We start from the raw sequence: 14,070 nt of genomic DNA on the forward strand, positions 1-14,070 counted from the left end.
CTAGAATATAAGAAATTAAACAAACATCTATATAAGCATGAAGAGATCAAAACAAAATACTGTGACATGGCAGAGACTTTCTGTATGTCAAATAAAGAGCAACATCCGTAAAGGTATAAGTCACATTACTTATCAATTATAAATTACTAATTAATTTTGACGGTACTTCTTTCAGCGTGGTTGAAGAAGCCATTTTACCAGCTGATGTAATGCTCAGCATGTTATTCATTCATTCATTGGATGCCATATTGGCTATTGAGCAATGGCAAGACATATTACAAATGTCAAGAAAGTTTAGAGGACGGATTTGGAAAGTAAGGTTTAAAATGTGGATCAATCAGGATTGCAGTGAATCAAATCGAAATTGGCAGTATTGGTATCGAAATGGAATTGGCGGCGTTGAACCGGTTTTTCGATGCATCGAACCGAATCGTTACAGCTCTAATTAATTTGCATATCGATTATGTAGAATCATACATTTTACACTTCACAATTGTACAAAACTGATATTAAAATGTTGTATTAAAGCATTTTAAAAATTCTATGTTAACCCATTTCATTCGGCAGAAAATTGCCCTGGACTAAGCATACGCAAAGTCTCGTAGCAATGGACTTTCGAATTTAGGATGGATCAACCTAATTGTTACAGAGTAATTATTACTGTGAATTGACAAATGGAAACATGCGCAATGACTTTAGCAAAATATTTCTAGCACCATTAACGTCTCTGTGTGTGTTATAGTTGCATTGATCACAATTAAATGTTTCACTCTTTTCTAGATTTTTGTTTATTGTTCCACACAATCCACACGTCCTGGAAGTGTTTGCCTCATTTTGAACATCCAATATGCATTCGGTGTTCATAGTTCGGTGAGTTAGCCTTTGGCGAAATCTGTAATGTTGCCAATATAGCAAATCCCTTTTGGCTCGCGGTGAAAGCGGTTTTGGTCTGTCTGTCTTTACCAGTTGCGCTACATTGATTTTACCCAGTGCAACATACTGATATTCTTTAACGAGATGTGAGGAAAGCTTCAGGTGAATATCGTCAACAAAAGCTTTTAGTTTTAAGTGTGTTTTCTTCAGTGATACAATTCGTTCATGTGCTGCTTGTGGTTGCTTTTTGTTTTGCGCTTTTGTCAAATGCATATGGGCATGATCAATTTTATTGTGGAGTTTACTAATCACATACTGCTTGTCTTCTTCAATACCAACTTGAAAAACACTACAATCAAATGGAACATACACTGTAGCAAACGTTCTACCGCCAGGATCAATACCACACACACGTTTATCTATTGTATCGTTTGATGCATTTCTTCGTGTATACTTAGGATCACAAGGAATATTCAAGATAAACATGCCATCAGCACGCTTGACAATTGTTACATCGTGTTCAATAGGAGGTATTTTTGTTATCGGTTTAGCAAGTTTTAAGAATCGTTCTTTAGGATTTGAACGCTTTTCAAAATCGTCCGGCATCATACAGAGATATCGGTTTAGCATATTATCGGTAGACACATCTTTCAGGCTCTTTGCCTGAAAGATGTCGGAGTAACACTTTTTGAACACAAAACGATCCCTGAATGATATTTGATACAGACATTGGTCACTTTAGTTTTGATTTTAGTGACTTAGCCGACTTGTAAGACGTACAAAAGTTTTTGCACGATGTTAGTTTTATAGTTGACATTTTGTTGTTAAAAAACCAGTCATCGTTTCCCATCCTATAATATGGATCAACATCGCTGGCATTTGTTTTGGAAACAATTTTCTGTAGCTCGAATAGGTGTGGCTTTAATCCTTTTTCGTTTACTAACCACAAGCACCAATTATACGTATAATTTGAAACGCGAAGCATTTAGTTAAGGACTTGCTTTTGATGTTTAGTAGGACGAATTCCAACCGAGAATGATGTAAGAAATTTATCTGATTGTGTCTTTTGCTTTTTAACACTTGCAGACTGTAACAATTGAATCACATCGCAATCAGTTTTCTCGTGATTAACCATATCCTTTCTTCTAATGTCCTCCCACCAATACCACATACTTTTGTGTTTGTGGACGTTTGCAGCATCCCATAGTGTTAAATCCTCTCGTTTGTGTTTCATGGCTGTACAATAAAAAACAGGAAAGGAATTTGTTTGCTTATATATTTATTTTTGATAAACTTATGTCAGGGCCATACGAATGAAACCGTATCCCAACTCAAATGGGTTAAACAAATGAGCTGAATATTCAGCACATGCAACATTTTTGGTGATGAATATTATTGGTGGGCTTTCCCTTCCATATCAGACTAACAACTGTTTGTGTTTTTGCTGTATGGCATACATGTGTATCATAATTTGCATTGTGCATTACTGTATTACTTTGCATATTTGTAATGGTAGTTAGTTCACATTTGTGTAGAAACCACCCATTCTGACTGTTATGGTTAAAGATGGCATTGTTTCTTGGATATCAATGTAGATTTGATGCTAACTATCAGTTTAATATTTTAAACATTTAATTATCTTGTGAAATTGTTATGTTTGTGTTCAACATTTAATCACTTGTAAGGTTCATAAAGATAATGACTTTAAACATATAACAACATAACCATGTCATTTGTGTGTATGTATTTTGATTGCAATAGAAAAACATTTCAGATTGATTTCAATCAAGACACAGAAATAGATCAGCCAAAGAAAGTAAAGTCAGCCAAACAGCTTCTACATTTGTTTGTATAATGAAATGGTTATACTTACAAATAGGTATGATTTGTTATGCTATCTTCCTCAAAGACACCAAGTACTGATTATAGGCCCAAGAAACTGACTCGAGAGCGTTTCTATAAGCATAAGGTTTTCGATGCAATCTAGCTAAAATAAACAACCATGTAGTGGACAATCTAACTTGCCTTTTTCTTATTTTGACAAAGGATAACTTTATTGTGCATTATGACATTAGCAAATGAAATGTCCAAAATGATCACCTTATCCAGGTAGTATGTCAAATGTAACAACCTTCATTACATGTACATGGTGGGTCATGTTCAGTTTATAATTTTCAGAGAATGTTTGAATTTCAAGTTAAATTTCCACACCTGATCATAATATCAAACTACTGACATGTGCATCAACCCTGCTTCTGTCTTTAAGGTCACAGCCTCACTTGCTACAATTGAAGTTTGTGTTTAGTCCTGATAGGGTTGTAGTGATAGAAGATGCTCATATGTGTATACCTTTATCTTGCTTGATGGGGTGGGGAAATAACATGGCAAAACTTACTGTCATATCAATACAACATGTCTCTCTGTCACTCATTCCTATGTCCCGTTCCATATAGAAGGGACAACTTGTTTTTATGTCCCCCACTATAGTAGTGGGGGACATATTGTTTTTGCCCTGTCTGTTGGTCTGTTGGTTGGTCTGCGCCAACTTAAACATTTGCAATAACTTTTGCAATATTGAAGATAGCAACTTGATATTTGGCATGCATATGTATCTCATGGAGCAGCACATTTTGAGTGGTGAAAGGTCAAGGTCAAGATCACCCTTCAAGGTCAAACTTCATATACGGGGACATAGTGTTTCACAAACACATCTTGTTTAAAATTTGATATGAAGTTATGATGGTGTTATAATGGTTAAAACACTGTTTTCTCACACAGGGGTCATCTAGAGGACATTTATGACATCTGCTGGTCTTCTGATGGCAAATACATGGTATCTGGATCTGTGGATAACAGTGCCATACTCTGGGACCTCACAAAAGGTAAATCAGTTTTCCTATTTGGTGAGGATAGACAGTTCATCAGGCTTGCCACTACGAAAAAAGGTCGGAATTTAATTTCTCTATAAAATCAGTAAAAAAAAGTGGTTGATACTCTTAAGAGTCTCTTTATTATATTATTATATCAGTTGGGTAAGAGGACACTTAAAATTAGACAAGAGTTTTCGTATTTTAGGAATACTTATTTTTATATTTGTGATTCACTTTAATAGAATTATCTGCAGATTTGGATTTGTCAGGCAGTCTTTGAAACAGGATAAACACACACAATAACCTTCAGTATTAGCTCTTAAAATTACCAAACTGTTTATGTTCTATATATACCTTTTGCTTTGCTTGTAGATCAAAAGATGTGCTTATTGAATGAGCACAAGAGCTTTGTTCAAGGTGTAGCCTGGGATCCAAGGAATGAGTTCGTGGCCACACTGAGTACAGACAGGTGAGTTCTGAACTGGTCAGCACAATATCATGGGGTCATCAGACAGGTGAGTTCTGAACTGGTCAGCACAATGTCATGGGGTCATCAGACAGGTGAGTTCTGAACTGGTCAGCACAATGTCATGGGGTCATCAGACAGGTGAGTTCTGAACTGGTCAGCACAATGTCATGGGGTCATTTAAATGGTATGATCAGGTTGGGCTAAAAGTATGTGAACACTTGAAATGCTTCAAGAGCTTTTCAGTTTGTGAAGATTCAGATCTTGATTTTGTCTGAAGGTGTGTATGCAAAAGTTTAATGTTAGTGAAGATGTTTTAAGTAAATAAAGCATTTGGAATATAAAAGAAAAAAATTTCAAGAATGAGCGCTATTGACAGGCAATATGAAGGGCAATGTCCATATAGCTATTTCAGCCAGAGTTATGTAGGATTTCAATTTCATTTGTTCATACTTTATACAACACACATAAAAAGATGCATATTACAAGGGCATGCTAAAGTTAAAGGAAATAAATTGTGCAATTTAAAGGAGAAATGCCGTTTTTAAAACGAAAATTGTTATTTTATAAATAAATATATTCTAAAAAGATTGGAATCATCACGACAAATGGCCAACAACAAACAAATTGATACTAAAAAACTGTGGTTTTGTTTTCTGTAACCTGCTCGGGTATTACAGCCACCTAATTTGGTTGTGACGTCAACTTGACATAAAGTGCATGACACCGAAACTCATCCATTGTAATAACTGATTGCAGCTTGAAAACTTGGCGTTTAAAATTTACTTTGACAATCAATATCGTGGTAATTTGTTTGTTTTTTTTAATAGGTTTTTAACAAGGTTTTCCGAAGGAAAAAACTGGTTATTAGATTGGCGAATGTCGGGCTGGCGGGCGGGTGGAACTAGCTTGTCCGGGCCATAACTTTGTCGTTCATTGTGAGATACTAAAATCATTTTGCACATTTGTTCACCATAATAAGACGGTGTGTCGCACGAAAAAATTACGTCGATGTCTCCAAGGTGAAGGTCACACTTTGAGTTCAAAGGTAACAAATGGCCATAAATGAGCTTGTCAAGGTCATAACTATGTCATTTATTTTAAAATCATTCGGCACATTTGTTCACCATTGGACGGTGTGTCGCGCGAAAAAATTATGTCAAAATCTCCAAGACAAGGTCGCCACGACTAAAAATAGATTGATTTTGAAACAATGGTGGGTAACTTTGATCAGTAACAATGCACATTTTGAGTTGGTCTCCCTTTATCACACTTTTTTTTTTCAAATTGAAATCAAGGTCGCCACGAGTAAAAATAGATTGAATCTTACACAAGGGGGTAACAATGCACATTTTGAATTGTCTCCCTTTATCAGACTTTTTTTTTTCAAATTGAAAACCTGGTTTGTGACAATTTTGTCCCTTGTCCCTTGTGTGAAGTTTTATTTAAAGCTTTGGTTGCAATTTGTGCTCTGCATGACGAACGTTATTTGACATGGTTCAGTATGTTGCCTTCGGGCACATACAGCGTCCCGAAAAAACTTTTAAATGCACACACTGATTTCATTACTTAAAATGCCTTTGATATTTTCTGAAATTGTGCAACAATATTCAAAATGTATTAGTATTACAAGAAACTTGGAAACACATTATTGTTATGTTGATTGCAGATACAGTTTATTGTCCCCTACCAGTTTCACCGGAGGGGACTTATGGTTTGAGCTCTGTGTGTCTGTCCGTCTGTCTGTCTGTCTGTCTGTGAGTCTGTCTGTCACACTTTTCTGGATCCTGCGATAACTTTCAAAGTTCTTAATATTTTTTCATGAAACTTGAAACATGGATAGATGGCAATATGGACATTATGCACATCATTTCATTCTGTTCTTAGGTCAAAAAAAAAAAAAAAAAAAAAATATCTGGTTGCTATGGCAACAAAATAGACTAGAAATACTGCTAAAAATGGTGGTTTTCTGGATCCTGCGATAACTTTAAAAGATCTTAATATTTTTTTCATAAAACTTGCAACATGGATAGATGGCAATATGGACATTATGCACATCATTTCATTTTGTTCCCAGTCAAAAATTGTGGTTGCTATGGCAACCAAAAAAATAAATAATCTGAAAATGGTGGAATTTATGACAAATTTTGTGCCGGTAGAGAACCATATTGCTTGACAATAGCCTTGTTAAAAAAAGTCACTTTTTTTATAAGCATGTACGTATCAATGGTTTGGTAACACAATTTTTTTTATTTTGAACCCTTTGCTTATCTTTAAGAACTAATAGTTGAATCAGCAGAATTACGGCTATAAAAAGGACATATACATTTCATCTCATAAATAACCCAAGTTATGGTCTGGGTCACCAAAAATATGGAAAGTGTCAAAAATATTATTTGTGCTTTAATATCAATTATATTTCCTCAACTAATAACAATATGAGAGTATCAAAAACTAAGTTATATTTACTATTTACTACACAGATTAGTTACAGACATTTATTTTAAGGCAATAAGAATAATATTAATTAAATTAATATTGTTTGCTATCACCATTTAATAAATGATTAAGCCTTTTATATTCAAATGCTCACAATAAAATATAATATGCTAAGGGTTTTGTGCATGGATCATAATTATTAATATTTATTGCTTTCTAATTTTTCCTAACTTTAGCAAATATCCAGCTAAGGCGAATCTCAAATTTACACAAGTTACCAATGCTGTGAATTTTATTCCGTGCAGATGGTGTCATGTAGTTTATTGTTTTTTGGGTGTTGAAATGTGTCTTGTCAATGGACTTATACCTAAAGTTGATTATGGCAGACACAGTGTGGCATCAGATAAGATATTAGACCTCCCCCTCTTATCAACTTTGTATTATTAACATTGATTGCTATCAGACTAGGGCCTAACACAGGGGTGCAGCGTCCTGTCACATCAAGGTCCAACCCTGCTCCCTTTTATCTACTTATGCCCTTGTTTTGATTTCATCACATTTTTATGTCCCCCACCACTATAGTGGGGGGCATATTGTTTTTGCCCTATCTGTTGGTTGGTTTGTGTGTTTGTTTGCTCCAACTTTAATATTTTGCCATTACTTTTGCAATATTGAACAGCGTTTTTTTTCTTTCTTTAATGAGTACTGGGGAACGGTGCCTTTCCCAAATTCTACCGGAAGCTTCCCAATTTTAGCACAGGACCTTTCCCAATCTCGATATCTAAACTTTTTAAAGGGGCGCAGCTCTAACCGCTGTCTAAAATGTGACTGGATTACATAACCGCGACGAGTGATTGATTTTTCCCGCGAAAGAATTCCATCGTAAAGACCAGTCTTCCTTGCATCAATAAACTTTCTTAACACTATTTTTTGTTGACATTATAAAAAAACGTAACCGTATTGAGTTAAATGCGCATATTGCTTCTATGTATAGTTTTTTAAGTGTCTAATCCGGACAGAAACTATTCGGATACAGATATAAACAAATAAAAGTTTAACATAAAATTGAAAATAATATGAGACATGGGTGTAAAATACTATAGTCATTTACAACATATACATTAGCATTTTATGGCAGATGATCTTATTTGATGATTTGAAAAAAAATCAAAACAAAATATAAGACTAACCTTTGAAAATAGTTGTAAAAGATTCCACTGTAAAAACTCATTTTGGTTATGTGTGGCTATTTTAACTGTCTATTGTTAAAAGATTCCAAACGGTACAAGTTACTTTGTTGTTGTTTTTGTTTTGTTTTCAAGTTTTTTATTTAAATCACATGAAACATTGCAGGGCTTGTAAAACTTAAGGGCTTAAACAAAATTATTAATATTTTTTATGCAACCTCAGTGATTATGCCTATCACTGGAAGATATTTTTTTCCATTGACAGGCACCTTCCTACTGAAGTGGCAATAACACAATTTTCACATGACATGATAGTCAAAATATCATCACTAGTAGTTTTTTTTGTTAAAACATAGAGCTGAAAATGCTTTGTGATGCAGAATATAGCCCCTAATGATAGATAACATGCATTTTAAAGGTTCCCAATTCATCAATTTTGCGATACGAATTTTTCCCAATTCATTGATTTCGCGACTTGTTTTTTCCCAATTTGAAGATTTCACGACTCGAAAAATTCCCAATTGTAGGGGTACAGGTACCTTGCCCCTTTGGGGAAAAAAAACGCTGTTGAAGATAGCAACTTCATATTTGGCATGCATGTGTATCTCATGGAGCTGCACATTTTGAGTGCTGAAAGGTCAAGGTCCTCCTTAAAGGTCAAAGGTAAAATATATAGCTTCCAGGGTTTTTTTGGCCCGATTTTATAGCCGAAATTTGCCTATGTTCCCAATCCCAAAAAGTATACTTTTTTCCCAAAATGTGGTAAAAAATTCCCAATTTCCTAAAAAAAAAAAAAATATTTGGTGTGTTACAGCATCTAGTTATCATCTTCAAAAATTGTTCAAATTATATCCCTGGTAGCAAAACTTCTCTAAAAACAATATTTTTGTACAGTAAAAAAGATATTTATTAAATGCTGTAGGCTAATATGCAATTGAAAACCTTACAAGACACAGACATTGGGAAATATGTAACTAATGATCTAAGCAAAGAAAATGCAGGTTTGAGGGTTGGCAAAGGTGAGAAAAAATTTCTTTGATACTTCACCGTTCCGCTGCTCCACTGCTCCCGATACTGTGCGGTAGGGCTGCAACGGGTACCCGAAATATCCGATGATATCGGATCCTACTTCAGATTCGCGGGTACGGATCCACCCCTGGAAATTTCGGTTCCGAATATTTATTTTTATAGTTGTATGTAACCTAGCGCTGTTTTCACGAGAATAGTCTATATTTATTGACGTGTGACAGTCAAATAGCAGATCATTCGAGATCCTTCGGCTTTTATTGTATAAGAGTGTCATTTGCGACAAAGCAAAACTAATTCGAAATCATGGAGGATTTACACATTACAAATGCAATTCATAATGGCAATAAGTAAGTTTTCAATCCTTATTGTCTTTCTGAGTTGTATTAAAAACAACGGTAGTGGATCCAGTGTGTCTGGAATGTTATTCAGGTAATTTTGCATAATTTTGCGACCTGTCCAATTGAGTTCCTGCATCATGTAAATTGTTATGTCTTGAAAGCATCATCTACTAAGTTTCAATGCTATCTTGTTGATGCAAGGAACCTCAGTGCCTAGTGAGAGAATCTTCTTTTTATATATTTACGTATATAAACAGTCGCAAATTTGCAGAATGTTGTTCTATCCTTGAACTCCAAACAGTCATTATCATGGCTAATTTGAAAATCTAATCAATTGAAATTTGCATTTGCAACAAAATGTACATGTACAGTTCAGTATTCGGGAACATGATTTACGCATGTTCAGATGGAAAACCCTCGTCTTGATTGGACGTCAATTGCATCATAACTTAAAATAGCAACATTACCGGACGTTTACTCGACAGTTTAGAAAAATGATAACTGCATGTGTTCATGCAATTCTGTAACACTTAAAACGACATTTGAAGCATTTTAATAGCAAATTTAATTGTGCCTCGTTAAAACGTGTATATATCAGGTAATAAATAGGGTAGTAAAAAGTATTATGCCACACGGTGACAACTTTAGTTAGACCACTCAGCAGGTATATAGAGGTTAAAAACAAGGTAAATTATCGTCTAATTTATTCTTTGAAAACGCCTAATCGGATATCTCGAACTATCGTTATCTCAATATTTTTATGCTCCCCCAAAAAAATTTGGGGGGAGCATATAGTCACCGCTTGCTCTGTCCGTCCGTGCACAATTTTTGTCCGGGCTATTTCTCAGCAATTGATGACCGGAATTCAATGTAACTTTATGGGAAGCTTCACTACCAAGAAGAGATGTGCATATTATCAGCCGGTTCTGGTCGGATGATTTTTCACAGAGTTAGGGCCCTTTGAAATTTTCTATTAACTGTACATATAGTGCAATTCTTGTCCGGGCTATTTCTCAGCAACTAATGACAGGAATTTAATGAAACATTATAGAAAGCTTCACTACCAAGAGGAGATGTGCATATTATCAGCGGGTTCTGGTCGTATGATTTTTCACAGAGTTATGGCCCTTTGAAATTTTCTATAAAAAAAATCTTGTCCCCCCAACTACTGTGCCCTCAAGACGTTTCCTTTTATCTGAATATATAGTGCAATATTGTGACAAAAAAAAACTTTGAGGAGCATCACCCGTCTCCGACGGTTTCTTGTTCCCGCCGACTTTGAGATTACGAGAGTAGACTGTAAATGTATGATGTGCATGAAAATGTCCAATCTGTTATCTTATGTGTTTTGCTGGGCTGAATTAAATGTAGTGGTCTTGTTCCATGATCCCCAAATTTAACTTAACTTTAGACTTCTGTTTTTGTGTGTGTGTTTTCAGATCTTGCAGAATCTACAATATTTCCAATAAAACTTGTGTCAGCACTGTGAAGAAAATGGCATTGCCCACTTCAGCAAATGCCTTACAGACCACAGAAACTGATGACAAGGACTCAAGGCCAAGGTCATTTAGAATGTTCCATGATGACACTATGCGTTCATTCTTTCGTCGCCTCACCTTCAGTCCTGATGGGGAGCTGCTGATTATCCCAGCTGGCCTTGTGGAGACTGAGCCTGTCACCAATGCTACCTTCATCTTCACCAGAAACTGTCTCACTAAGTGAGTACCAGAAGTGCATGCTTGCAGTGAAATTTTGTCATGGCTGATGCTATATCTTCAATATAATTCAAATAAAAGGGCTTTTTTTTCCTTCTTAGAGATAGGCACTGAACGTCCATTTCACAATTCAACACGGACATTTCACAAATCTAACACGTCCACAATATTTGACTAAAACGGCCATTTTGTTACTGTTAAAGTTGGACTTTATTGGCTCAAAACTTTCAGAAACAGCCATGCCACAATTCAAAATTTCATTTCATCTGTTTCATGTGTGTACATATTGAGGTAATTTACACTCTTATATTGTTGCTGAACGTCAAAAATACTTTTTCAAACGTGTTTTTTTTCTCCAGAAAATGCATTCAAGCATTATAATTTGTTGTGAGAAAAGAAATATCCCCCCCCCCCTCCGACTAAAATCACTATATGACACACTAGAGAATAACGGTCACATTTCCATAACGGCCACTATATTCCACTCTGAAATTCATGTTTGAACTGAAAACAACGGTCACACGTCAGTTGTCTCGAGTCGCAAAGATTAAAAACACAGCACATCATTTGTCCGTCTATTTTACAGGTAAAGCGTTTGATAGCGGTAATTGCCTTTGATATTATAAAAGTGGCCAGCTGCCAGTAAACAAATAATAGGGTGCTGAGAAGGTTTGTTTTACGGGGATAATTATGGGGGGTATCTTCAAAAGAAAATATGTCGGAATTTGTGACACGTTTAAATTAATTATCGCTAATTAAATTATCGCTAATTAGTATATTGTTCTTACAATCTTGTGTACTGTAATTCCGCGAATATAATACGCACTTTTTTTACCTGCCGAATTTTTCTTCAAGTAGGGGGTGCGTATTATATACGAGTTTAGATCAGAACAAAAATTTTCATGTGAAAATTTTCAACTTTTTCATTGTTATTTGCTGCGTGGCAGCCATTTTGAACTGCCCCATTACTTCAAAGGGGGCAACAGGGCTCGCGCTATCGTTCGGCATTTGAGCCATTTTGGAAAATATTTATCGAGGAGCACTTCTGTTTGTTATCTTTATCAAATAAATACAGGAAATAAATACCCGTTTTCAAGCCCCAGACACGTGACTTACCTGTATTTTCCGTTATCGATTTTTTACCCTATAAATCAAAATGTGGGACAATCTGGAGTAAACCTTGGCCTGGAGTGGGTTAAGATGATATTATAATGGATTTTTATAGTTTGATCATTATAGTGTTTTTCTGGCAATTTTAGTTAAAAGTCTTCAGAAGGATTTGAGTATGTCTTTTTATAAATACATATACTATGTATCTGATTTGAAAATATATTAAATTCCAGACCTGCAGTTTATCTTCCAAGCCCAGAAAAAGTCACTATAGCTGCACGTTGTTGTCCTACAAAGTTTCAGCTGAGAACATTAACATCTTTTTGTCACATCGATGAAGGTAGGTGTCCTGTATATATGACAATGCTTCACATGCAGAGCTCAACATAATTTCTATGCCCCAGGATCGAATGATCGGGGGTAGATTGTTTTTGGCCTGTCTGTCTGTCTGTCATTCTGTCCCAAAACTTTAACCTTGGTTAAAGTTTTTCGAAAACGTTTGCAATATTGAACATAGCAACTTGATATTTGTCATGCTTGTGTATCTCATTGAGCTGCATATTTTGAGTGGTGAAAGCTCAAGGTCATCCTTCAAGGTCAAATGTCAAGAAAACAAATCCATGGGAAGTAACAAGCTTTAAAAGGACATAATTTATATTTATCATTTGGCAGGTACAGATCATTTTCACAAGGGAAGTATTATTTTTTTTAGGGATATAATAAAAAATAAAATATTTATTCAAACCAATGCACTAGGGGGCATAGTGTTTCTGACAAACACATCTCTTGTTTAATTGTTGTTTTTATGAGCCATTTAACTTTGAAGAAGCATAGTTAAACAGCAAAAGGCAATTAATTAAGGCATCAGATATGAACAATTTCAATCAAGTAGTCTAATGGCTCCTGACTGGCCATTTCAATGTTGAACTTTTCATGACTTGTAAACTAAGAGCAGAGACTCTATTTACCAGCCATTTTCCACATTTAATTGATTTCGATCGCCACTTGTTTTTGCAAATTGAAAGATTTTATTGCCACTTGTTTTTGAAAATTGAAAGATATTATCGCCACTTTTCTTGAACTTTTGTATTTCGCAACAATTGGTAATGGCAGCGGGAGACCTCATTATCCAAAGTTGATAAAACTTTGTGGATACAGAGCCGTATTGGCAATATGCGAATGATTTCAGATTTGTGTCAAATTAAATTGTGATTGCTATGGTTAACGAAATATATTAAATTTACAGGGCTTGAATTACTTTTTTTTTTCAACTCGCAAAAAATTGCTAGTTGTTAATATTTCAACTCGCATTTTTTATTTCCAACTCGCAATACAAGTTTTCATAATAATGCATCCTTTGGTTGATAAAAAGTGATTGGCGATGTTCACTAAGCACTGAAAGGATGGACCTATGTTTATTTTAACTAAAAACTTCAAAGCAACATTGTAACACAATTGAGTGTAAAGAGTATTTTTTTTTATATCAGTTATATCATCCAAAGTTAATGCCTCGGTCCATATGGGGCGACATCTGGCCTTTTGCTACTGTTGCCACTGATCCACCACCTATTCACAGCTCTGCGTGGCTGGAACCCCTCATTATCTCTGATAGAGATTCGCATTAATTGGTCCATCCTTTCAGTGCTTAGTGAACATCGCCAATCACTTTTTATCCTTTTCATAACAGAAAAGCATCTTTCACACTCAGCATTGCTGAGGGGGTAGAGACCAATCAGATGAATCGCAGAACATCTTACACACATTGCCGTCTTGGTCTCTCTCCGTGTTCAAAGTTATTTTTAGCTCGTCTTCCCATTTCTTAACTGTTTTGGCATTTCTTTTTATCTGGTTCGGCCTCGGCTTTTTTGTCTTCCACAGAGGAGACGGAGGAATTCGCCACAAAAAAGCTAGTTATTTTTTTAGTAGACGACATTTTTGAGTTTTTAAATCGTCTGCTAAACGTGTTCCGTCTATTTATAAGAATGAGGAATTAACGAAATGAGCTTCGTTTTAAAAAAAACTTCATACTGAATAACTATCGCC

The 14,070-nt window shown here is 35.3% G+C and overlaps 1 protein-coding gene across 2 annotated transcripts in view; it reads left to right on the plus strand.

Moving 5' to 3' along the window:
• LOC127852998 (chromatin assembly factor 1 subunit B-like) overlaps positions 1 to 14,070 on the plus strand; it is a 46,527-nt gene that overhangs the window by 22,092 nt on the left and 10,365 nt on the right. For both annotated transcript variants that reach the window (XM_052387111.1, XM_052387112.1), the window contains 4 exons: positions 3,652 to 3,755; positions 4,116 to 4,212; positions 10,642 to 10,920; positions 12,261 to 12,367. In XM_052387111.1, the coding sequence (XP_052243071.1) occupies positions 3,652 to 3,755; positions 4,116 to 4,212; positions 10,642 to 10,920; positions 12,261 to 12,367 (587 nt within the window). The remainder of the gene's footprint in view (positions 1 to 3,651; positions 3,756 to 4,115; positions 4,213 to 10,641; positions 10,921 to 12,260; positions 12,368 to 14,070) is intronic.

Source organism: Dreissena polymorpha, chromosome 12 (genome assembly GCF_020536995.1).
Source record: "Dreissena polymorpha isolate Duluth1 chromosome 12, UMN_Dpol_1.0, whole genome shotgun sequence".
NCBI lineage: Eukaryota > Metazoa > Mollusca > Bivalvia > Myida > Dreissenidae > Dreissena > Dreissena polymorpha.